Here is a 25,603-nt window from a genome sequence, read left to right as displayed (position 1 = left end):
GGTGAGAAATTTTCAGCCCAAGCAGATTTTCCAAACACGAGGCTATGCAGAAGTGGAAATTTCCACATGATTAAATTTTTCAATGAGTGACAGGAAAACATGTGTGTGCATTATTAATTTCACGGAACGATCAAAAGACACATGACTATCTCAACGATGTTAAACCCCAGTGAACATTTACACTTCCAGTCAAAAGTTTTAGAACACCCCCATTTTTCCAGTTTTTACTGAAATTTAAGCAGTTTAATGTTTCAATATACTCTGAAATTAAAGCATAGAACAAATTAACAATTGCAGATAAAAAAGAAATCATGGAATGGTTTTGTTGAACAAAATTAAATCTAAAATTTGGACTCATCAAAGTTGCCACCTTTTGCAGATATAACAGCCGAACATACTCGTGGAATTCTTTCGACAATGGAAATCAAATATTGTTTGGAAAGTTCTTCCCAACACTGTTGCAGAAGTTCCCACAAATGTGTTGCACTTGTAGGTTGCTTTGCTTTCACCCTTCTGTCCAGTTCATCCCAAACCAGCTCGATGGGGTTTAAGCCTGGAGACTGTGCTGGCCATTCCATGATTTGAAGCCTACTGTCTTGTTATTTTCTTTGAAGGTAGTTCTGACATAGCCTGGAGGCAAGTTTTGGGTCGTTACCTTACTGTAGGATGAACCCCTGACCAACTCGACGTAGACCAGAGGATATTGCATGGCGCCGCAAAATGCTGTGGTGGCCCTTTTGGTTCAGGGTGCCAGTCACTCTGTGCAAGTCGCCAACTCTGGATCCAGCAAAAGAGCCCCAGATCATCATGCTTCCTCCTCCATGTTTGACAGTTGGAGTCACACACTGAGGAACCATATTTTCGCATACTCGATGGCGTACAAAAACCCTGCGTGATGAACCAAAGATTTCAAATTTTGATTCATGGGTCCATAAGACCTTCTTCCTGTTTTCAGTAGTCCACTGGTGGTGCTTAATGGTCCAGGCAAGCCTCTTTTTCTTATTTTGCCATCTCAGCAATGGCTTTCTTACTGCCACTCGACCTGTCAAACTTGCAGCTCAAAGTCTTCTCTTCACAGTTGAAACCGAGACTTCCTTACTTCAACCAGTGTTAAGCTGTGCTTGAAGCTGCTGTACTGTGGAGCCACCTATCATGCAAGCTGTTGACTCTCAGAAACTTGTCTTCTGATTGTGTTGTGGCTTTGGGTCTGCCAGACCTCTTCCTGTCAGAATTTCCTCCAGTTTCCAAGTGTCTTTTAATAGTGTAGGAAACTGTACTCACCGACACCTTGGTTTCTTTGCAATTTCTCTAAAGGAAAGAGCTACACTTTTAAGGGTTATAATAGTCTGTCTGTCTTCCTTTGTCAATTGTCTTTTTCTTGCCATTATGATAGCAATATACTACTTCCTGCAGTGCAATATTGTCCAAATAATGCTTCAGAGGATGTAGCAACAGTCTGTTCCAACACTGCTTTTATACAAACAGAGGGTTTGCAACTAATAAACAAAAGTTGGGACACCTGTAAGAATTGTTTGCATCAACTTTCAAGGCTTAATATACTTCCATTGCTGCAGAACAGCTGCAGTTGCGAACCCATTACTTGTTTCCTGAAAAGGGCCTTTTTTAACAACTCTGAAATTTACATTATTTTCAGTTTTTGGTAACCTAAACTTTTTTTAACCTCTGGCAGTTTACCGCTTAGCTTTGTACCATTTCAGGTTATTCACTGGACTTGAACTGCTTAAATTTCAGTAAAAACTGAAAAATGGGGGTGTTCTAAAACTTTTGACCGGTCGTGTACATTGGGAGAAAATAACTTGCAGTGTACACAGCACCGAAGAGAAACAGAGACCAAAACATACTTTATTATAAGCTAAAGGTTTATGAACCTGGTGAAAAATCATATGGAACCAATGAAATATGGATTTCAAAATACGACAGGAAGGTCCAATAAAGAACATCAAATCAATCGTTAATCGAATACAGAGACAAGGAAATTCATTGTCCCCTAAAGCGGTGGATGGTTTTATTCACTTAATTTGCCAGCGTCGGTATTGCTGCCTCCACAAGCTAGTACGAGACTTCCTTGTGAGCGGCACGATTTTCAATATTTCATTGTGAGCGGCATAGAAAGATGGTGAATCAAGCCCTGCTTTAATCAAGCGTGAAGGTTTCAGGAAACATTGAAGATCGTCTACTTTTGAAATAGACTTCAAATAACAGCATATTTCATATTGAATTGTGGATGCTGAAGTACAGTACTGTAGTTGTGAACTACGTTGACCTGTGCGACACGGGCTGGCAAAGAGCGTTGCTTGCCACTTACTATGGTGTGACTGACAACAGTATGCGTATGGGACGCACATCTTTAGTATGGTTTGGTATTTTCATTTATCCCCCTAATAAAGAAATTTTTTTCCGCAAGTTGTTAAATTCGTGCTTCCTTGTTGTAGCCCGAAAGATCCCCACTTCACAGTTTTGTTGGGTCGAACAGTGACCAATTGTTACCTTCATTATTTAATCATGTGTGTACATTTGAGTGTCTACTTGCACATTAATTTATTGTGTGTGGATCCTGACTGCGTAATCAAATGCATGTTTAGGTCTCGGTCATTAACAGTTTCATACATACATATACATATATATATATATATATATATATATATATATATATATATATATATATATATATATATATATAATACCAGGCTTGCACACTAAAAACTCGGCTCGCCGTCACACGATCCCTATGAAATTGCTGTGGCACTTAGCGGACATGCCGACAATGTTTGGGAAGTCTTGGCGTTCCATAGTACCACTTGCATTTTGCACAATGCGTATTTTTGTCATTCCCCGTGTACGGTCTATCGTCTGCTACCAGCTATGTTGTACTGCTATCCCGTGCATATGCACGGGTATCACATATATATATATATATATATATACACATACACACACACAACTCATCTGCTCTCCCTCCCAATAAAATGGAAAAGAAAAAAAATTCAAACAAGTCTGAAGACGACAATGGTTCACGAGCAGTATTTGACGATGTAGATCGTTTCAGAAGTCAAGGATGAGACAATGTGATAATTTTTGACCAAGTTATAAAAATGATCAACATGATGTGGAACGGGTGACAGGTTATTAGCTGCAAAATGTCGAAAACCCGGTTTCGTTCAACAACTTTCAAAATTTGACCTTTGCATAACCTTTAAAGGTCACAAAACAATGTTGTGGACATTAAAATAAGGAAACAGGATACGTGCTATAGCTTATTGGAGTTAGTTCATCGAAGAAGGTTGAAAACCCGGTTTGGTTCCCACAACTTTGAAAATTTGACCTTTGTGGCCTATAAAGGTCAAAGGTCAAGGATTATGACCTTTGGTGCAAAACTTCCTCTGGAACATTCCAGGAACAATATAATGTCATATAGGCAACATGGCATTTCGCATTCCTTGGATTATCCATACTTTGATGAAATCAGCGTAAAAACAAACTTGAAGGGGATGCCACGGGCAAACTGGCGGAAATCGGGAAAAACGTAAATGATGAAAGTTGTAGTTCTCGAAGAGCACTACTTGCATCCCAACTTTCATTCGAAACAGTTGAAAACCCAAGGAGCTCGATGCCCACTTGATTGATTTTTTTGCCATTTTCTAAGTTCGTGACCTTGTGATGAAAATGAAAAATCGAGCTCCGTGGGGCTATGCAGGTGCCATTGGGCTAACCAAATTCCGAAACTCCTGCCAGATTCGACAAACCCCCTCGGAGAAGATTTAACTTGAAATCGGCTACCCCCTAAAAACATGTTTTTTGGGCATAGCTCCACCCATAATGGGCGCAGCATGCCCATTCTCAGGAAAACACAACTAGATCATGATATAAACCTCCCACCCAAATTTTATTAGGATCGGATCAAAACCCACGGAGCTATGCTCGGGACACACGCACGCACGCACACACGCACAGGTCACTTACTGACTCATGAACCAATACCCATCCCCCTTCCTTCATCCACATTGGATAAGGTCAATTAAAAAAGTTACTTCCCCACTCTTTACTTTTGCAATGGTCTTCTTTTCCCTCATTCCCCTTTTTCTTCCACTGAGCATTGCTCATTCAGTTGTATTCTTACAGTGATGTGTTTCTTCAATGTTAACCACCCCTTCCTTCACCCTGTCAATGATGTGTGCCTGCATATTGCTGAGCTTATGATTCTAAAACTGAACTCAAATTTGCAGAGTAGAGATGCATGGCAGTTAACCCCTACACAGAGACCCAAAACTCTTCCTACCCACCCACCCCCCTTTACTCTCTCACTTCTGCTTCCACTTCACCCTCTCCAACGGAGAGATTGCAGTTTATGCCAACAGCTCCACCTTGTAAATGAACCCCTTTTACACCCTCCTGGAGAGTATTCTTTTCTGCATCTAACACACACACACACACACACACACACACACACACACACACACACACACACACACACACACACACACACACACACACACACACACACACGCGCACACACGCGCACACACGCGCACACACACACACACACACACACACACACCTCCAAAAGTCATGCTCCCCAATTTTTCTGCAACACTAAATTTATTATACAGCATTGTTACTTGTACAGTGCATGTACATCCTTCCTGCCTCATAATATGATAATTGCATTGTCTTCCCACATGTGCCATTGCTGTAACAGTCGTCAAACATGGCTGACCCCATGGATTTTCATCAGAAGCAATGTGCTGTTACTGAATCATTGGTGTTTGAAAGAGACTGTTAGAAACATCCATAAGTGATGAAAAGAAGCTATGTGGGGACGATGCTGTCGACAGGCCAAGCAGATAACATCTGCAAGAGTTGAACATGTCGATATGCGTGACTGCCCTCACAGTGGCAGGCCACGAGCAATACAGACGGATGTCAATGTTGAAAAGGTGGACATCAGCGCATACCTTAACATAGCCCAACTGGTTCACTATTCTGCATATGCTTCACCAATGTTCAGTTGGAGTGACAGCTTTCTCACAGTTACGCATCTGTCTGCCATAATGATGTTATTCACCTTTTCAAGAGTGATTTGATGATGACGTTGACCTTTTCAAAGAAAAAAACTCAAGAGTGTAAAACAACAACGAACCTTGGTTTAATAGAACATCCTCAAATGAATTGTTAACTTCCGTGCTGATCTCACAATTCTCTACCTTTTCAATATCTCCCTCATGCTTCATGTGATTTCCAACTCTGCAAACACCTCCATTAAATACATATATAAAGTAGCCCATACCACCTTTTCCTGTCGCTTTCTGTTGTTTATACAAAGCAGTCTCCATCACTATACTGACCGTATGGCTGAACTGAACTGGCATCAGACTTTATCCAACTCCCTTTCTTACTATATGCAGCTAACTGTTCTTTATTATTTTCCTTCTTCATATTCCTATTTCTTTTCTTCCTCAGTGTTCTGTTAACACTATATTGTTCAATATCATTGCCATTCTTAAAATGTTCAAGATTTTGTCATGAATCAATAAATTGGCCATTTTGCCTCTTTTGTGGTGTTCCGACCTTGAACGACCTGGTGCCATTCCAAGAACTGATGCTCCAGGTAGTAATGATTGTGAACTAGGAGGAAGAGAAAACTGTGAAGATGCAGCTTCATTGTCCAACTTGGTACAAGCAGACATCACTACAAATGTATCCACTCTTCAACCTTAAATATATATTTTTTTAAAACACAGATTTCCTTGTATGGTTGTGATAGGAATCATTCAGGTGAAATGCTGCTTTCTGTTTTTCAGTGTTCAATCAAGACTTTTTATAAATGCTGCCAGTGTCAAGCTCATTCTCACTTCTACATTGCACCTTACAGTAAACCTGGATTTCTGAACACAAGGACTTATTCACCACCTGTTTTGAATCTTTATCTGCATCCCATGAAGAAACCTCCTCCAATGCTGATGGACTGGTTTTATCAAATAAATTATTGGAGGCTATCAACAATGCTTCCCGCAATGTGCGAGATGCCAAACAAGACCGGCTATGAAAAGAATCACGTACTTTCTGTCTACAATGGGTCTTTGAAGGCTTTGAGCTCGGAATATAATGCAAGATGACTTCACCATCGACTCCAGCCTTACCGGAACTCTTTTGATTGGTGTCCACCAGTGGTCCATATAGCTCAGGTGGCACTAACACCTGCTTCTTTCTTGAAACACCTGCAACACAGAGTGGGGTATACCAAAGTTAATCAACAGCATACCAGGCTCGGGATCTGTTCTTGATTTTGAAAGAGGAGCAGATACATTGTCAATATAAATTTTTGACAGAGCAATAATGCCATAATGCACAAATCTCTACCATTTAGGATTGATAAGAACAACCAACAACTCTAGCAAGAGTTTCCATTAACCTTCAAATCTGGTATAAAAAGAAAAGGAAGAAAACCCCAAATAAACAGCAGTAAACTACTGCTTATGTAAAGGTGTCAAAGAAAATAAAAAGACTAAAGCGTCGCAATGAATCTATGCAACATTTGAAAGCCAGGAATTAGCCCCAGCAGTCCAGTGTGACATTATAAAATTGCAAATGAAAACATATAAAAATAAATCAATTAACCAGAGAGTTCAGAGAATACCTCCCCCCATGCAGTCCTCAGAAAAATAAAATAAAAAATAAAAAATAAGACATAGGTGGCATCTGCGCGTGGAAAATTTGATTGGTCGAGACGACGTAAAATGCCATAATATTGTTGCGGATTCACGCCCGCCGGCGTGCGGGCGGCCACGTAACTCGAATCGCGGCACGTCGCCCACCGGACGGACAATCCCGTCGTGACCCTCTCGGACTAAGGCCGGGAACTAGTCACGGGTGGGCCTTTCGGCCTCACCACGATCGTGCCAATCGGCCCCCCGCGTGGGATAGGGTTGCTCGCCAAATTCGACCTACCTAAGTACCCACACGGAGGGTAGACCGGGCGATCGCACCTCGCCGCAGGTCGACTTCGGACATGGGCCACTTTAAGCGACCCGTTCTGTACTATCGGGATAACCGAGCGGTGTTATCGTCAACCTCGACGGTTCGATTAATTATTGGGCGTACTTAGCCCACGACCAACCCTTTACGTGAAGTAAGATGGAGATTCAATTAGAGAAAAGACGAAGCGAAACGGGGAAAACAGTTCAACATAAAGCACATTTATTCCACGGCAAACGGAAACCACACATATACAATTATACACCAAAAGCAAATGTAAAAATAGAAGAAACACACAATTCTGCACAAAAAGCAAATGCAACAATGCAGATCTACTACCGACTACCGAGCACACGGCAACACTTATACAGTTTTACTTCACAGACGGCGCCGACAACACATATACTCAAAGCAAAAGAAAAAGGGACCACCCTCAACTACAAGGGGGCAGACGGGCCTGGGGCCGAGACCGCGTCGAGCCTACCCGTCTGGTGATGAGCCGCAAAATGGCGGTGGCGCCCCGACTCCGCGGGCCTCGCTGGCACTGCCTGGAATGGGGTGGGAACGGGGCCCCCTTCTCACACTATCTCAGCGCGGGGGGGGGGGGAAACAGGAGGGGGTTGTTGATGCTCGGGGGAATGAGGATATCTCGCTGGCTTGGGTCCCGCGACGAGCGTCTCCACCGCGACCTCGGTCGCGTTACCGGCCTCCCCTCTCCGCAGCTCCCCGACTCTGACACGAGCGCCCTCTCGACTGCCTTCGCCGCCGCCACCACCACTCTCCAACTCTCCACTCTTCTCAGCTCCATCCAACTGCTTTCCTCTTCTCAGAAACTCTCAACTCTTTCCAACTCAACTACTTTTTTGGCGAGCGAACGCGGCCCTTTATAGCCCCCGGGGCTTCGCTCCTTCACCTTCGACCCTTCACCTCTGGCTGGCTCCCCATTGGACAGAGGAAAAGTGGGCGTGAATGATTTTTGATCCGCGAATCTGCATATAGCGATTATACTCCGACGCACCTGGAGGCGGGGCCAAATCGCCCCACGCTCGCTGATAGGACGGAACAGAAGTGGGCGTGAATCGTTCTTGATCCGATTTCTTCGGAAAGGCTGGTGTTTTTGCACCCGCTGCTCGGTGCGCGCCCTGTACGAGTCCAGGATCGGTGTCCACAAGCGGCGCGGGAATGGCGGTGATGCGATGGTTGTGAGAGCGAGATGTGACGGCAAGGGTCGTGGCTGTGGTTGTGAAGCGGCGTTGCGGTTGGTGGTTGTTGTGTGATGGCTGTTGAGACGTGGTTGGTGGTGGTTGTGGTGGTAGTAATGGCGGCTGGTCCAAAATAAAGATAGTAAAAGAAAAACGGCTATCTAAAAGGGTCGCAGCCCGAATGAATGACATTTATTCCCTCTAAACAACGGGTTTGGGCTACTACACATATACTTACAGAGATATCTCACCTACGGGACCTGAATGGTGGTTTGCGAATTTCGTCAACCACAACAATATTTTGTCCAAGTATTGCTCAAGGAAAGGTTTTTAAAAGTGCCAAAAAGGCGATTTGTGTTCTCAATTGAAATAAAATAAGATTCTAAAATACAGACCAAGTATATAATTAAATTGAAATAAGAGATTTTATGGGTTGTAGGAGGAAAAAAAAACTTTTGTCAGAAATTTTCCACCGTTGATGCAGTGTCTTGTTGGTTTGTGGCCTTTATGACGTCCTTAAAAACAGTAAGTTTCATGTTTATAATGATTTTCAATTTTGTTTGATTGCAACACAGGCAGAAAGACTAAATAAACTAGAACTGCCACTTTATAACTGCTAGCAGTGATGACCGGGTACCCAGTCCGTCCGCCTTTGATACAACATGGGACTTTCTGCAGATGACAGTCGCAAAGTTTCGCATTCATCGGGAAAGTGGTTCCAGAAAAAACATGATTGAAGAGTGATACAAACAGAGGCCTGCTTCGATATGGCATGGGACTGAAGAGCTACGAACCGGGCAGCACAAAGCGTTCAATTTCCTTATTACTGGCGAACAGATTCAAGTAATTAAATATTTCTGGCTGCCAAACCGTGTGACCGATCAGGTTGAAATTTTGAACTCTTGTTTCGCATGTCGGCTAAATTACAAATGTGAAGTTTCGTATATATAGAAGCAGCGGTTCCAGAGTAAACATTAATTAATATTTATCCTTCAATCCAAGATGGCGGCCAAACCATATGACTTGTGATATCATAATTTTCACCACATGTGCAAACACGATCGGAGACGATAAGTGCAAATTTTCGCTTCGCAAGGTTAAGCAGTTCCAGAGAAAACATTATTTAATATTTTTCTTAAAACCAACATGGCTTCCAAACCCTGGGCCCGATCCCGTTGAAATTTCAAACCCTCATTCCGCATGACTGTTCCACCATAAAAGTGATGTTTCACATTTATTGATGCAGTAGTTCCAGAGTAAACATTAATTAATATTTTTTCCTTCAATCCACTATGGCTGCCAAACGTTGTGTCGTACCTCAAAAGGGGATGAGAACTTTTTATTCGTCATGGAGAGGCGGTCATAGTGGTGGAGTTTCGCCTGGATCTGTTCAGTCGTTTCAGAGAAAAAGACGTTTAAAGATATTATTTTTCAATCCAAGATGGCTGACGAACCATGTGACCTATGACATCACAAATTTATATTCTGCTTCCAACTGTGTATTGGAACACGTTTGTGAAGTTTCGTGTTAATCGGTAAAGGTGCGTTTTTCTATCCAAGATGGCCGCCAAACCATGTGACATGTGACGTCAGAATTTTTACCACGCTTGCACACACGATGGTAGATGATAAATGCAAACTTTCGATTCGTTAGGTTAAGCGGTTCCAGAGAAAACATTATTAAATATTTTTCTTAAATCCAACATGGCGGCCAAACCGTGTGACTTATCAATTCGAAATTAACAAACTTATATTGCCTATGTGTCCCGAATATAGTTCTGAAATCTCCCCTTCATCGGACCAGCGCTTCTGGAGAAGATGTTTGAAGGTTTTAGGGTTTTTTCAAGATGGCCGCCAAACCATGTGACCGATCAAGAAGAAATTAACAAACTTGAGAAACGACCTCATGGGGAATATATGTGTGAAGTTTCGTCTTAATCTGTCTTGCCCTTCTGGAGAAGAAGATTTTAAAAATTTATTCATTTTCAATCCAAGATGGCTGCCGAACCTTGTGACCTATGATATCATAAATTTAAATTCTGCTTTCCATCGTCGAACCGAACAAGTGTGTTAAGTTTCGTGTAAATCGGATAAGGTTTATTTTTCTATCCAAGATGGCCGCCAAACCATTTGACTTCTGAGGTAAAATTTTTTTTACCGTGTATGCAGACTTGAGGGAGGAAGGCACTTGCAAATTTTCGCTTCGATGGCTTATGAAATACCAGAGAAAACATTATTTAATATTTTTCTTAAATCCAACATGGCGGCCAAACCATGTGACCTATCACTTTGAAATTAACAAACTTGCATCGCATGCATGTCACAAATATAGTTCTGAAATCTCGCCTTCATTGGACCAGCGCTTCTGGAGAAGGTGTTTGAAGGTTTTAGGGTTTTTTTCAAGATGGCCGCCAAACCATGTGACGTATCAACAACAAATTAACAAACTTGAAAGAGGACCTCAGGGGGAATGTACCTGTAAAGTTTCGCCTTAATCTGTCCAGCCCTTCTGGAGAAGAAGATTAAAAAAAAACACTAAAAAACAAGATGGCGGCCGAATTACGTCACCGATGACGTCAAAATATTTTTTTTCTACGATGAATTTATGTGTAGATGATGCTCAAGAAATTTCAAATTTTTGCCATGTGCCGTTCTACTTGACAAATTTTACTGGGATACCTCTTCACTGATGACGTCACGAAAAATCACACGTATTCCCGAGAGGGAGCTTGTTAAAATGTATCAAGCGAAATTTTTTTTACCCTAGAAGGTTTCAGAGATACAGAGGTCCAAAGTTTATCTGTTTTTTTCAAGATGGCGCCCGTATCACGTGACCTATGACGTCACAATTATCAATTATGCATGCTATCAAAAAAAGATACATATTTGGTGAAAATTTTGTGTCGATTGGTCTTACCATTTCTGAGAAAATGGCATTTAAAGCGAAAAAATTTTGGAAATTTTGTAAATTTACGGCAGAAGAAAAATAATAATAATGCGTAATAATAATAAACAGAAGAAAAACAATAGGGTACCCTGTACTGACAGGGTACCCTAATTATCTCACTCATCTCTGCGCATGCACGATCAGGCCAAATTCAGAGTCAAAGTACTGCTAAACTACAGGTTCCGATTCATGTTCAAAATGTAACAGTCAACTGGAATCAAGTGGTTCTAAGATCATAAATTGACGTTTGCAGACAGACAGACAGACAAACACAGTGAACAGATTGTTTAAAACTTTGCTTTTTGCTTCTCATAAGCGGGGAATGAATAAACAACAGAAGCTGGTCACAGCGCCCCTCTCTAACATCCAGATATTGCAGTGCATCCAGTCAGGTATCAAGAATAATGAGCAGTGCAATGAAAACTGGCACACACAAGGAAAGTGTGACAAAGATATGGCTTGAAAGTCTTGCTCATTTCACCCACGCAGAGAAACTTCTTTTGATGACTGATGAGACTCGAGGTGCTAGAACACAGAACAGATGAGGATGTAACAGAACGAAAAGAACAATCCAGGAGGAAGGGAGAAAACGGCAGGGTTGAGGGACAAAAATAGAGGGAGACTTGGGGGGGGGGGGGATAAAGAACATGGGAAAGAATGAGAGCAAGGGGAGGACATACGCAAGATGGATACAGTCACAAACTATCCAGATGTCCCGTTTTTTTATAGGATCGTCCGGGGTTTTTTTTTAACCCAAATGTCCCACGTCCCATTTGTCCCATTTTGGTCAGTACAGGGATTCACCAATAGCCTATACACCGTGCCAAATCGCAGTTTCGTTAGAATTTCGCCAACAAACAACAAATTGGGGAAGATAGATGACGACAAGTCGTCCCAAAACCGACTTTGTTATTTTAAATTTGTACCAAGTCATCAGCTTATGGAGCGAGAGCTACACCCCAGCCATATGATGCCACACCCACTCTACCGAGTCACGTCGTCACGCAACATCAAAGATTAAGGTTAGCAGTAACTTGGGTCGGCCTCAGTCGAAAGTGTTTTCCCCTCGCAATTGGTTTGACAGTGCATTCCGTGGACTATTTTTGTGCCCAATTTACAAAAATCATTCAAGAAACTCTTCAGCATTTTTTTTTGTATACCTTGTCGAGGCTCGCATGAGAGCTAACATACAATGCACAGCAAGGGGGGCATGAGACAAGAGGGATGGGAGTGGGAAGGACAAAACAGTGGGGAACAGAGACATTAGGAGATCTGTGGAAGAGAGAGGGATGGGGTGGGGAAACATGGGGTATACAAGGTGGACATCACAGGGACTTTCAGGAAGGAAAGCAGGGAATTTGAAGGAGGTGGGTTTGGGGTGGATTAACAAGGGTAGAAAAGATTGAGGATTTGGATGGGGGACGATAAGAGGTAGTGGTGGTGAACATCTGTTTTGAAGGCCTGGAGGGAAGAATGGGATTGAACAGAGTGAGGTAGTTTATTCAAAAGGCAGCGAAAAAAAGAAGAGGAATGAAAGAGTGAAGGTGACCATGACCAGAAAGCGTCCCGCAAGCACTCCAGCCAAGAGGTCCCATCATTCCATCAGTTTCAATGTGAAAATGGACATGATTAAAAACACATTGAGCGAGGTGAGTGTGCGGTGGACATTGACCGCAAGCTTGGCTTGCCTTTAACTACAGTGAGAACTGGAAGGGCACTCAGAGAGTGCATACCTCCACCACGTCATGCCTAATTCATGAGAACATATCAGGCCGAATACATTTTTGAAATAGCATGCCATACTCTCGTTTTTGGCCCTATCTATCAATGGTGAAGAATCACTTTCAGAATTAAATAATTCTCATATCCAGATCCGGATTCGGATCTTCACCAAAATCAAATTAATTCGTCGTGGTCACACACCCAAGCTGTCCACCAAGTTTCATCCAAATCTATCCACAACTTTTTGAGACACCCTGCTGTATATCATTTTTGGCCTGACCTCTCAATGGTGAAGAATCACATTAAAAAATTTCTAGTAATTGGGTCCACATCCAGATCTTCACAAAAATCTAATCAGTTCGTCCTTGTCACACACCCAATCTGCCCACCAAATTAAATCCAGATCCGTCCACAACTTTTTGAGATATTCTGCAAGCAGACAGACAAACAAAGACAGAAAGGGGTGAAAACATAACCTCCTTCACCTTCGGTGGCGAAGGTAACAATTGTGAAAAGCAGTGAAAAGCAAAAGGATTCTGCCCAAATTGTTATTCCTGGTAGGTCATTATACATCACGAGCAGGAGAGAAGGCATTTTGGAGAACATGGAGCACAGCATATTGGGGAAGATCAGTCAGCAAAATGTGGAATGAGTTTGTCTTTCATTCAAGAAAAGGTTAAGTTGCTCTGGAATGACGTAAAACAATGTGATGGAGGTGAGGGAGATAAGGGAGGGTGAGGGTGCAGAGAGTGATTACATTACCTCTCCTGACAATCAATCTCAGCCCTTTTATTTTTGTACTTAAGCAATTTACATTTCATTTTTATTTTGTAACATTTATTCGTGCAAAAAAAAAAAGGCACACTTTGCACAATTACATGTACATTCCCAATGGGGCCCATGGGAGCACAGTGGGGGCCTACGGCAGCCTGCTTGTTCCCTGCATTCCATCACCCCCCACCCCCGCCCCTCCAAAGACATGGTCAGCATGTTGTAACTGGACAGTCAGATTTTACGGTTTAGTTTCAGTTTCATTTCCCCATTAAATCAGATGTGAGAGTAGCTGCTGCATTCATTGCCCCTTAAAATTGAACACAAAAAAAGGTTAAAAAAAGACAAAATGTCATAGCCCCCGTTATTTTAGTACGAGTAATTTTGCTGTATGGAGTTAAAGGGCAAGCCATATTTATGTACAACTAAAATGACCGCCAGTCAACCAGTCAGCAGTCTTTGATCAGATCACAAAATAAAGTGATGGGCACGTGTATGCCATCATGTACTGTGCTCCTGCCAAGTTTGAACAAAATCAGACAATGCATGTCGGAGAAATGTTGGACGTGTTCAACATCACGTTTTTTACAACTAAAATGGCCGCCAGTCTACCATCTTTGATCAGATTGTAAAATGAAGTTTGGTGAAAGTGTATGCCATGTAGTACTGCGCTTGCGCCAAGTTTGAACAAAATCGAACCATGCATGTCGGAAAAATGGTTGGGGACACGTTTAAGTAACAAAATGGCCGCCAGTCAGCCATCTTGGATCTTATCTCGGAAATAAATGACGTGCATTTGTGAGCCATTATTCATTATCTGTGTGCCAAGTTTGAACAACATCGGTAAATGCTCGTGTGAGAAATGGTCAAGGACGTGTTCAACATTGAGGTTCACGTACAACAAAAATGGCCGACAGTCGACCATCTTGGATCTGACGTCACCAAAACAAAACAAAATGGACGTGCATATGTGTACCATCATGTGGTCCATACATGTCTGAGATGTGGTTGAAGACACGCACACATGCACAAATCCAGACCAAATGCATAAGCCCCTACCCCCTCCTCCTCCAATCCTCCCTCCTCCTCTTCTTCGCCTCCATCCTTCTCCACCCTCCCCCCTCCTCCTCCACCCTACCCCCTCCTCCTCCAACCCTCCCTTCCCCTCTTCCCCTCCGTTCTTCTCCACCCTCCTCCACCCCTCCCTCCTCCTCCCCTCTCCACCTACCACCCTCCTCCACCCCTTTCCTCCCCCTCCCCCTACCTCCCTCCTCCACCCCTCCCCCTACCTCCCTCCTCCACCCCTCCCCCTACCTCCCTCCTCCACCCCTACCCCACTCCACTCCCCCCCCCCGTTTCAGACGATGAAGGCCTCTTGATGTGAGTGCTGCCCAGTCTGCCCTGCCCGAAAACCGGCCCTGGGCTTCAGCAGGCGCCATGATCTAAGCTCGAAGGGAATACATGAAGTACCACAGAGAATCTGACGAAGAGGGACGTGGTTTTAAAGGTTTTGTAAAACGCGAGTCCAGTCAGTCCCATGAAGCTACATTACCTGCGACCACGTGTCGTTTCACTTTCCTCACCGCGATAAGGACGTCACGCTCAGGGTGCCGGGAGTCGCTGGTTGGCGGTTCGATCCTTCCATAAAGTGGGACAGAAGGCAGGAAGGGACATTATGGCAAAAAGCAACGACCGAGGTAAGAATCCAACTTTAACAACACCAACGAACTCCTTAACGAAGTAGAATCACGCGGTAAGTTACCTTCTTGATGCCTCACACCGGTGTCGTTTGGCCATGTTCTTTAAAACGCCTCACAATCTTTTAAAAGCCATTAACGACCAAAATTCAAGTTCTTCTCTCTTGTCGAGAGCGTTTCTGAAGTAAACTTCGCCTCAAAACGGAAGACTATGTTGTTGTTGTTGTTGTTGTTGTTGTTGTTGTTGTTGTTGTTGTTGTTGTTGTTGTTGTTGTTGTTGTTGTTGTTGTTGTTGTTGTGTTTAATTTACGCTTCACACGATTTTAATCATCGATGCAAAAGATGATTATATGCCGAAGTCCGAACACCAGAGCAGGAAATAAATAAAAACCGTTGTTCATTTTAAATACACAGTTCAGACATATCAACAAGTCGAGAGACACAATAATGTCAAAGATTAGCTTGAAGCGATAGTTGTACTAAAAACCCAAACACGTAATCTCAAAATCAGGAAGCAACGGCTGCATTTACCTTCAAGCCGCAGATTCGTAATAGTACTTTCTCTTTTACCTCTTCTTCACAATCAGAGACGGGACAGTACAGTACACTTCTTCTTCTACTTCTTCTACTTCTTCTTCTTCGTCATATTCAGCCACTGCACACTGAATATTATTATTCTTCTTTTTCTTGTTAGATTTACGTTTTTTCTTCTTCAATAACTGGTTCTTCTTCATCTTCTTCAAGGCTACACGTCTGATGCTAATTCAATCTGACGTTTCTTCCAACACGTTAGCTTCTTTTTCTTTGAAATAACGCGCTATATACGCCACGGTAAAAGAAGTTGTCAGGAGAAAGGAAGCCTCGCCATTTCTTTCACAAATAAATTTGCAGAGACTTTGCAGAGTCGAGAGGGTACCTGCGGCTGTGGTGCAATGGATATGGAATATCGGACAGATTTTGACAACAAATCCCAGGGTGTGTTCAGTTACCAAGCAGCAAGCTCGCGCTCGCCAAGCGAGCAGTTCCTTATCATCAACGATTTCAACTTGGTAACTCAACACACCCCGATACCTCTGCAAGAGCGAAAGAGCTGCGCTCTCGATCCCAAAGTGCTAGAAATCTTCTTTTAAACAAGCTCAAATGAGCTAAGATCCTCGTCCTCTTAATGATGACGTCATAAAAAACGAATATGACGTCATTGTGATGTATCAGGTTTGCGATAAATTATCTGTGCTAATGCCCGGCTTGATTCCCGCAAACAAAATTCAAACAGCTTGCCAAGTTTCGGAGATAATGGTTTTGGCGATTTCCATTTGCGGCGATATTGTGACGCCAACTTTTTTCGAGGAAGAATTTCCAAAATCGGAGATGGTTACTGCCTGTGCATGGGCTTTCTGCATATACATGGCAAGTTTCACGAAGATCCGATGAAAACTCTGGGTTGTGAAACAAAAAATAGGAATGACGTCATAAAATTGATATGACGTCATAGTGATGTATCATATGTGCGGTAATTCATCTCTGCTAATGCCCTGTTCGATTCCCGCAAACAGAATTTAAAAAGCTTGCCGAGTTTCGGAGATAATTTTTTAGGCGATTTCCATTAGCAGAGATATTTTGACGTCATAACTTATTTTCTAGGAGGAATTTTCAAAATCGGAGATCGTTACTGTCTGCGCAGGGTATTTTTACATATATATGCCAAGTTTCAGGAAGTTTCGATGAAAACTGTACGTTGTGAAACAAAAAAGTCCACAACAAGAAGATGAAGAACAACAACATGAGTAAGACTTAGAGATCCTCCACGAGGATATGAAAATTTTCTTATTTTTTTATATACAATGTCGAAGCTCGTATGAGAGCGAACACACACAACGTACAACAAGGGGAGCAAGAGACAAGAGGGAAAAAAACAGTGGGGAACAGACATGAGGAGATCTGTGGAAGGGAGAGGGATGGGGTGGGGTACACCAGGTAAACAAGATGGACACTCCAGGGACTTTCAGGAAGAAAAGCAGGGAATTTGAAGGAGGTGGGTTTGGGGTGGATTTAACAGGGATAGAAAAGATCATAGTTTTGGATGGAGGAAGACAAGAGGTGGTGGTGAACAGCTGTTTTTGAAGGCCTGGAGGGAAGAGTGGGATTGAAGAGAGTGTGAGAGTTTGTTCCAAAGGCAGGAAAAAATCTTGAGGTATGTTCCATCGTCCACATGTCCCAGTCGGGTGACATCCTCCGCCGTCCACAGGACGCAGTCCAAGAGCACTCCACATGTTTCGATTTTCCCACTGATAACATATTGTACCTTCTGGTTGAATGCTTTGCAGTAGCAGGAGCAATCATCTGGGTGGCAGACGGTTGGTTGTTCTGTGCAGATTATGCAGTTTTACAGTGTGAGACATAATCTGTGGCGATGCTCACCACAACAGTCAGGAGGTGCGTCTGATGTATATAAATAAACGTATCCATCTATGTTCTTTTATTGCTCAGTGTGCTACTTTCTTTTATAAATAGGAATTCTGAGCTGCAAATTGTTTGGGGTGTGTGTGCGTGCGTGCGTGTGTGCGTGTGTGCGTGTGTGCGTGTGTGCGTGTGTGCGTGTGTGCGTGTGTGCGTGTGTGCGTGTGTGCGTGTGTGCGTGTGTGCGTGTGTGCGTGCGTGCGTGCGTGCGTGCGTGCAAATATATTGTTGCAGGCTGTGGATTGGATGAGAAGACCACCAGGTGGGAAGCTATCTTGGGTTCCCACCAGACTCCTGGAATTGCAGGCCTTCGCACACGGATAAGTCCTTGATGTGGCGGGCCGCTAACTGACTGTGAACCCCAATAACTCAACCACATGATTTAGTGTCCTCCGTCTAGTTAATCCGGTGACCTAAAAATAACCATGTGATCTAATTACCGGGGGACACGCCCTCGGTACGCCTTGTCCGAACCAGATCACTTTCATGGATCAGATGCAACTGAGCACCACTGCCAAGGACGTACCGGCTAAAAGGAACAGATCATTTGGAATAATGTCCCGGCTCGGTTAGGATACGGACCATGCTGGATCAATGAAAGAAAAGACAAAAACGAGCTGGGAACATTTCTACAAAGGGATTTATTAACAAGCAGGTGAAGGAAGGTATGTGGCACAGTGAATATGGCTTTTATTGTGGTGGGTAAGCAGACATAGGAAGAAATGTGAAAGGTACGGCAATAATACAAGCAACTTACAAAAGCAGACACAGAGCAGAGTTATCCCAATATAATTCTTCTACAATCTTAACTAAAGCGAGGACAGGCGTCATCTCACACACACACACACACACACACACACACACACACACACACACACACACACACACACACACACACACACACACACACACACACACACACACACACACACACCAATGAAGAGGAGTTAATGAAGAGAAAAAGGAGAGGAGATGAGGCTACTGGTCTCTCAATACCTTGCACGATTGCCCGATCGTGCCACAAATATGTTTTGGGGGAGATGCTCCACTGGACGATACCTCTGTGACAGCTGGCACGTCGTCTCTTGCTTCGTGGCACTTCGTGCAGCTAACATTGGTCCAGAGAATGAGATGCGACAGTCAGGCATGAAGGGAGGGACTTTGGTGGTTCTGTGGTTCTGGTTCCAGTTCAAGTTCTGGCTCTTCCTCACCTGGAATCACCACTACTGGACTCATGCTCAGTCAGCACAGACTCCCCCAGAGTAGCTTGAGATTTCTCAGGCAATGAAGGAATCTGATTGAGCCGTTTGAAGCACTGTAGGCCACGGGATCTGGGGAAACTCTCTGAACCGGCAAAACTGCCCAAAGAATTGCTCCCTGTGTCCCAGAAGACTGCCTACTGGCAAGCTGGAATGCAGATGGAAGAGAGGGCAAACAACATAATCATAGAGGTGACTCGAATCCTGTATGACCTGGCTGAGAGGTGACAGATGACACTGTCCAGCTTGTGTTATGGAGACAGCATGCTATAAATCCAAAGATGAAAAAACTGCTTCAAAAGGGCTGAGCTCACAGTCCATATAGGCAAACAGCTTCACTGTCAACTGAAAAATGGGGTTAATGTTTTTCTCTCCTGCAGTGTCAAGCTCTTTGTCCACCATTGCCCAGCCAGGTGGAAAAACTGACTGCTTCATATGGAAGTCAATTTTTTATGATCAACATGACGTAGGTGGCCGCAAGTTGACCATAATGGTCAGCATGGTGGCTCCACATGCGACCAAGTTATTTTAGTCGAGTAACTTGAAGTGAGAAATCCTGCAGAACATTGGGGTGTCCATTGCACAAAAGCTTGTGGAGCAAATTGCAGAACTTCCAGCTGAGAACAGAGTTGCAGGAAAGGAAGAAAGTTCCTGCAACATTCCAGAAGGTGTTGGCACCTTGTTCTTTGTGGGTGCCCAAGACGCGAATGTGGGAATGTTTATTTTCAAAGCCTGCACTTGATTCACCCTGGCTTAATTAAAGATGAGCCTCCCCCTCAACCAACAGGAAACCACAGCTACTGCAACTCCCCTCCTCAACACATTTTTATTGGGATTCTTGTAATATTGGCTCAACAAAACAAACTTCAAGACTTGCCTTCCTCGAAGTGCCAAGTTCAGGAAGCAATGCTTCAGGAAGATCATTTTCATCACCCGGCACCTTCGCAACTTCAATGTCATTCCTCCTCACAGTATCCAATGTGTCATTCTCTACTGTACAATCATCAAAAAACATTTCTGTGGATCCATTCTCAACTACAGCTGCACCATCTTTATTACAACGACAAGAAGCATGAGACTCGTCATAATCTTCTGCCTTGGCATCACTTCCACAAGGTTCATAAACGGTGAGTAATTGGCCTTCACAACTACTATCCAAATCTGAACTCTGGGATTGGTCCTGCAAATTCCTTTCAAAAACATCACCCTCCCACTCATCCATTTTACAAGCATTCTGCTCTTCCTCTTGAGGTGCATCTGTGACTGTTAAACTGCCTTTCACTTCTTTATTTTTGGGCAATTCTCTCTCCAGAGTTTACATCAGCAAGCTAGCTTTCGATCGTTTCAAGAACAGCCACTTGCTTGGTACTTGGCATGTCAATGTCACTGTCGCTCTCCTCTACATGTTCTGCAAATGGTTCAAATATTGTCTCTGCCAAATCTGTTCGACCCTTCTCAGTAACATCCCCAATGCCAAAGTGCAGCAAGTCCAGTTTAACTTCACCATTGGCTTTGTACGAGTCAATAAGCCCAAGCATGGTCTCAACAGAACCATCAACATCACCTTTGAGAATAACAGAAACTTTTGGTTCCATCACCTCTCCCTTGATGGTATTGTCCCAAATGTTCAGCTGCTCCTGTAACATCTCATGCATCCTTTCCCCGGTCAATTGTGGCCCCCACAAGCCTTTATCAACTAACACCTGCTATTATTCTGTTACACGAGTTTCCAACTTTTGCACCTCCTCAGCCAAATCACCACCCTGGCGTTTACAAAATCCCAATTCCTCTACCTAATGTTGCATCTGGCATCCATATAAGCGCGAAGGCCCTCCAGGTCCTTATGTACTTTGTCAATTCTTTTATTTGTTGACCCAATTTCTTCTTCCAACTTTTCCCCCATTTCATTCCTTTGTTCATCAATTTCGTCTTCCATTCCATCAACCTCTCCCTTCAATTCACTCGTTCTTTTACTCATTCGTTCAATCATTCCTTTCATGTTATTCCTTTGTTCCTACAATTCATTGCATTTCCCTGGTTTCATTCATATGTTCCTTCAATTAATTCCTTTGTTCATCCATTTTTCTCATCATTTCTTTCATTTGTTCACTCATTAATTGTTTTGACATGACCTGGAGAGTCATCGCATCTGCTCTCTGCATCTCATTCTCCACCACTGTGGGAGAGGGGGGGGAGGGACTGACGCTTGGGATGGGGAAGCTTCTACCCCATCATCATCACTCAAGTCCATCTCGGCTCGCTTCCTTCACACTCACTATCGAGCACGATCAACGCCTTCGCGTGTATGTCCCCATTTCTCAGGCACGTTCAATCTCCTCAGAAACACAAAATGGATTTCCCTTAAATTTCCAAGTGTACTTTTCTCCCGACACCAATTAAAACCTTGATTACTCACGATCTACCCCCTCTCCCTCAATGGTAGAGAAGTGATCATTTAAAAATTCAGACTCCCAATTTTTTTTTTTAAGCTTAGCTCGCTCTGACACAAAATGTCGTGGCTCCGATGAATTAAAAAAATCCCACTCCTGATCACCAATTGTTGATTGATCAACATTTTTGACACAAGATGTCGGCAAGCACGTACCGGAGGCACTCACCAGGACGGAGGACAAGGGTTTCGACTCAAACCCACAATAAACAGACAGACACAAGCAATCTTAATAAATATGGGTTTAATGAACATAAAAAGTATTCATAGGTGGAATAAATCAAAGTGTAATAATGAAAACAAATCAAAGCATGATGTAGTGAAACGTGAGATAATTTACAGCCAAAAGTCGAGGGACCTCTACACACATTTATAACCAGAGAGTTGGTGTCAAAGCCACCCAATGCTCGCCTGTTTATACATATATCGTTTTTAAAAGACGAGTCTAATAATATTTTTTATAAAGCATTACAGTGAAGACTGATCCAAATTATTTTAAAGCAATATATGTATTTGTATGTTGTAATCAGAAAAAAATAGTGTGGTAGATAAAAACATTAGAATGGAAAAAACTTTAATGTTGATGTGCTACAAAAAAGATAAGTTCAAAACAGGTCAAAATTTAAAAAAATTGAATTTTTTTTTAATTTCAACTTAACTACAACAATAATATATCCCAAAGGAACCTCCATGCCAAATATCAGCATCCTAGTACACATATTAAATGAATGGCAAGCTTCTAAATAACTTGCACCTAAAACTTTAACGTTGATGTGCTACAAATAAGTTAAGTTCAAAACAGGTCAAAAATTTTAAACATTTGAAATTATTTTTTAATTTCAACTTCACTACATCAATAATATATCCCAAAGGAACCTCCACGCCAAATATCAGCATCCTCGTACACATATTAAATGAATGGCAAGCTTCTAAATAACTTGCACCTAAAACTTTAACGTTGATGCTACAAAAAAGTTAAGTTCAAAACAGGTCAAAAATTTTAAACATTTGAAATTATTTTTTAATTTCAACTTCACTACAACAATAATATACCCCAAAGGAACCACCGTGCCAAATATCAGCATCCAAGTACACATATTAATGAATGGCAAGCTTCTAAATAACTTGCACCAAAAACTTTAACATTGATGTGCTACAAAAAAGGTAAGTTCAAAACAGGTAAAAAAATTTAAAACATTTGAAATTATTTTTTAATTTCAACTTCACCACATCAATAATATACCCCAAAGGAACCTCCATGCCAAATATCAGCATCCTAGTACACATATTAATGAATGGCAAGCTTCTAAATAACTTGCACCAAAAACTTTAACATTTTCACGCTCACACTCACGCTTACGCTCACGCTCATGCCAGGGGTATCGCTATAGCTCTCTGTTCTTCGAACAGGCGAGCTAAAAACAAACAAGGGGAAAAGATAAAACAAAAGAAAGATCACTCCTTTATTCTGGCACTTAGCTTCGTCCAGATTTGATCCTTTTTGGATCTGGCGTTGTTGAAACCACATAGCCACTACAAGGAGAAACCGCACCCAAAAATGGCACCAAGCCGCTCTCTGGCCGGGAAACGTCCGTGAGGTATTTGTGTGGCGGTATTCAACGCCAGGGCTCAGAAACTGCCGTGCAGCATCTTATCACATTCGAACTTGCCAACCATTCCTCTCTTGCACCAGGTCTATTCACAACGATCGCCCACCTTCCTCCTCGAACAGAGGACGAGACAATTTCTGAGGCCCCGTGATAAGGCCACAAAGGTACGCTCTTTTTCACTCCTCAGAAACGTACACGCTTCACGACACAGCCGGACAGTCAATGGTGAGCGTTTTGCTCCAGCATGTGAACAAAATTGCCTCAGCACGAACACGAGAACCAGTCAGCCTTCTTCACCGTGTCGAGGGGAAGCCAGCGAGCTAGATTATTTTGCCTCCAATTGTGGACCTCACACACAACTCTCCTCTCTCCCAAACTTTCTGACCTCACGTCCATCCATTATCCACCCCAGGGGCATGGTTTGCTAGTTGTCATTCCTGGAGGCCGTGGTTTTGCCTGCTTGGAACGTTCCGCTCGGTTGTTGTTGCTTTAAGGACGTGATTCCTTTTTATAGTCAATCTTGTAAATTCAAAAACAAAGGAAAAGGTCACAGGGGGCAATCACATACTGGTAGTTAAGGATGTTAGGGCATTAGAGGGACTGTTTGGTTCAGATTCTTCCAAAAGCACCAAATTTGGCCCATAAGTCACCCATGCTATACTTTTTCGATTTTAGACGGGCGCCAAGACGGGAGCCCCCCCCCCAGGGCCGCCATATTGGCAAAATCCAATTATGGCCACCATCCGGGTTAGAGGTCAATCATAGTTTAATAAACCAAAAGGGCTAGAATTATGAATAATACCACTTATTAGGGGTTTTTGGGGTCAGGGAATCTGATTTTATTTCAACGATTTGAGGTCAAGGTCACCCCTCAAGGTCACCCTAAAGGTCATTTTGGGGTCAAACCCGGCATTTTGGGGGCATCATTTCAAAAATGGCCTGCCTACGGCCTCTATGGCCTACCTGGGTTATCAATCAAAAGAACCCGTTAATCCTTTAGAAAATAAGACTTGAATGTTTTTAATTTTGACTCATCATGTCATAAACTTTTTGTTTCATTTTTAAGATACCAAGTTTATGAGCATCAACGTGTCCAGCAGCAGCGGTGGTGCATGATGCCATTCGGAGCTGTGATGTCTACCCTATCTCACAAGACTATCCAATCCCTGTTCTTGCGTGTTCAGCAGTGGATCCAGAACCTGCGACTCAGCCTGCTATCGTGTCGCCGTGATGACGAAACGAAAGTTCATCGCGACGACGAGCCTACATAATATGAGTGTCGAACTATGTCCTCTACCAAAATTATGAATTGGGGACTCTGTTGTCTCTGTCAATCAGACAAAACTGGAGAAGCCTTGCAAACTCCTAAGGAGGAGAGACTTGTATCACTTGAGAGAGATCTCAAAGACTTCAATGCTATCAATGCCAATAATCTTCCTTCTGGTATCAATGTCACGATTAGTCAGTTGAATGATAGCTCAGGTATGGCAGCTACTCTTAAATCGCATAAGGTTAGGTATCACAAAACTTGCAGGAGTTATTGTAGTAGTTCTCGTGTCAAACGGGCGAGAGAGAAGCTAGACAAAGAAGCCTCCAGCCAATGTCAAGTGTTGTGTAATCTGTGAGGGGGGGACCAGGCCAACCTCTACAAGGTAGTAACTGATGTCGTAGATGCCAACCTAAAGAGTTGGGCGAAGACGAACAAAAACTTTCATTTACTTGGCAGACTGGTTGCCATAGCATCTGATGCACATGCGGCTGATGCCTATTATCACCATCAGTGTTATGTACGTTTGCGAGACACCGCTCGTGCTGACGAGCGACTAGAATCGGTGGGTCCCACACCTCCGCCCTTCGATCCCATCATCTGCGCTCAAATTGTAGCCCTGATCGAATATTCGGACACCACCGTATTTAAGCTCTCAGAGCTACGCAAGATGTATCAAAAGCCTATGAGTGATCAAGGTCGCCCATGCCGAGACAAAAAAGAGCCACACTCAACTCGATACAAGGATCACCTTCTCGACCTCCTACCTGAATGGGCTGAGTTTTCCAAGGGGAATGAAGGCAGGAAGGATATTTACATATCTCACAAACTGAAGGTGGTTGATGAGCTGGCCAAGACATATAGGTCTCAGGTTGGTCAAGAGGATGCACTTATGTTCATGTGGGCTGTGGTGATGATGCGCAAGTTTTGTCTACAGAGTCAGGAGTCTTTCGACAGCTCCTTCCCTATTAACTGCCTCACGGCTCCAGTCAACGAGGAGATTGGGAGTTTCTTCAACATAGTTCTCCGGGGCCCGTCAGCTCTTCGTGGACGTGAGAAGATCGGTGGCGACACCAATCTGGATGCGCGGGAGAAGATCGCATGCAACATCTCACAACTGCTCATCTACAATACTAGTAAGGGTACGCATCATGCAGTCAAGACGTCTGCAGTATGGCACAACAAGGAGCAAGAAACCCCCTTCCCCCTGTATCGTGGCCTCAAGCTGC

At 43.2% G+C, this 25,603-nt stretch overlaps 1 protein-coding gene across 5 annotated transcripts in view; it reads right to left on the bottom strand.

The window, feature by feature from the left end:
- SWT1 (SWT1 RNA endoribonuclease homolog) overlaps nt 1-15,966 on the bottom strand; it is a 92,818-nt gene extending 76,852 nt beyond the window's left edge. For 3 of the 5 annotated variants that reach the window (XR_015051163.1, XM_085854491.1, XM_085854492.1), the window contains exons 1-3: nt 15,398-15,587; nt 15,188-15,273; nt 6,159-6,236 (exon numbers count right to left, since the gene is read on the bottom strand). Coding sequence is in view for 2 of the 5 variants with exons in the window: in XM_085854491.1 (XP_085710617.1) it covers nt 6,159-6,236; nt 15,188-15,273; nt 15,398-15,432 (199 nt within the window). In the remaining 3 variants the exon portion in view is untranslated. Of the gene's footprint in view, nt 1-6,158; nt 6,237-15,187; nt 15,274-15,397; nt 15,588-15,863 lie in introns of those variants that run through there. The other 2 variants (XM_085854493.1, XM_085854494.1) reach the window with 2 other exon arrangements.
- Between the last annotated feature and the right edge of the window lie 9,637 nt (nt 15,967-25,603).

Source organism: Eptatretus burgeri, chromosome 14 (genome assembly GCF_056783735.1).
Source record: "Eptatretus burgeri isolate ZD-2024b chromosome 14, Ebu_testis_v1, whole genome shotgun sequence".
NCBI classification, from domain to species: Eukaryota; Metazoa; Chordata; class Myxini; order Myxiniformes; family Myxinidae; genus Eptatretus; species Eptatretus burgeri.
Note: the sequence above shows the minus strand (reverse complement) of the source record. Positions and strands in the feature narration are given on the sequence as shown.